This window comes from Phaethon lepturus, unplaced genomic scaffold, assembly GCF_000687285.1.
Source record: "Phaethon lepturus isolate BGI_N335 unplaced genomic scaffold, ASM68728v1 scaffold29157, whole genome shotgun sequence".
NCBI classification, from domain to species: Eukaryota; Metazoa; Chordata; class Aves; order Phaethontiformes; family Phaethontidae; genus Phaethon; species Phaethon lepturus.
The window spans coordinates 44383-45403 of NW_010554601.1; the positions used below are offsets into that span (position 1 = coordinate 44383).

The following is a 1021-nucleotide window of genomic DNA, read 5'->3' on the forward strand; positions in this document are numbered from 1 at the left end:
ACAGAAAGCTGGAACCGCACCTAATTTCCTTAACAAGCCATTCTGAAACATATGAACAAAGTTAATTATCAAAACTTTTGAAAACTGTAGCAGGTATTTATTCTCAGCCTCATTCTATGCATGTTTTTTTGCTTTATCATGAAAAACAGCTTTTCTCTTGTTAAGGGGAAATACTCCTCACAGGAGATTTAAATCAAAGTAATCATATGTGCCAATTTCATTCTATCCATAATGTTCCAATTTCTATGGAAATGAAACAGATCATATCTGAAGTACAAGATAATACCCAAAATCAAGATGGTGAGAGTAATACATTACCTCTGAAAATGAAGTATATCAAGGAGGGCTACACAGGAAAAATGGAACATAAAAAGTTATGGTGAGATATTGAGTTTTAATTCCTTTCATAAGCATAAATGGGAACATTTAGTACATTACCATTCAGATATTTCCCAGTTATTACTTCCTCCTAAGGAAAAAATGATAAATATATGTAATAAATTATTATTTTTAGGTTATAATATAAAATGTTAGTAGAGAGATCAAATAAAAATACTAACCACAGCTTTGTGTAATAACGGAGGCAAATCTGCAAAAGATTATCCCATTACTAAAAGTTGATTTAATGTTTTACCATTCAACTGTGTTAATGTATTTTGTTAAAAATACATGTATTGTATGCAGTGAAACTATAGATACACATATAATTCATTTATAAGCACTTTGTGCAGTTTTGATTAAATGTATTTACAGAAGAACAGTGAAAATAAAAGGCTATTAAATAATAAGCAATCTTGGCTAAATTCTTTGCTGGCATAGCTCCATGAAGTCAAGAGAGCAGAGAATATGGTCTTAGTTACTAGAGTACTGCATCTATTTTACTCCACATAGCTTTTCCCATCCACACAAAATACATGCCTCATACAGGAGTTCTGGTCTTACCTTCAGAGTTCTGACTCTGTGTAATCTCAGCATGATTCACTGATATCAACAAGAAACATATCTTCAAAAGCCTGGACAT

General features: G+C 31.4%; 1 protein-coding gene across 1 annotated transcript in view; it reads right to left on the bottom strand.

Moving 5' to 3' along the window:
• Positions 1–1021, bottom strand: part of OTOA (otoancorin) — a 37294-nt gene extending 36273 nt beyond the window's left edge. Inside the window, exons 1-4 of the mRNA XM_010291913.1 lie at positions 943–1021; positions 561–589; positions 439–469; positions 319–346 (exon numbers count right to left, since the gene is read on the bottom strand). Coding sequence (XP_010290215.1) covers positions 319–346; positions 439–469; positions 561–589; positions 943–1021 — 167 coding nt within the window. The remainder of the gene's footprint in view (positions 1–318; positions 347–438; positions 470–560; positions 590–942) is intronic.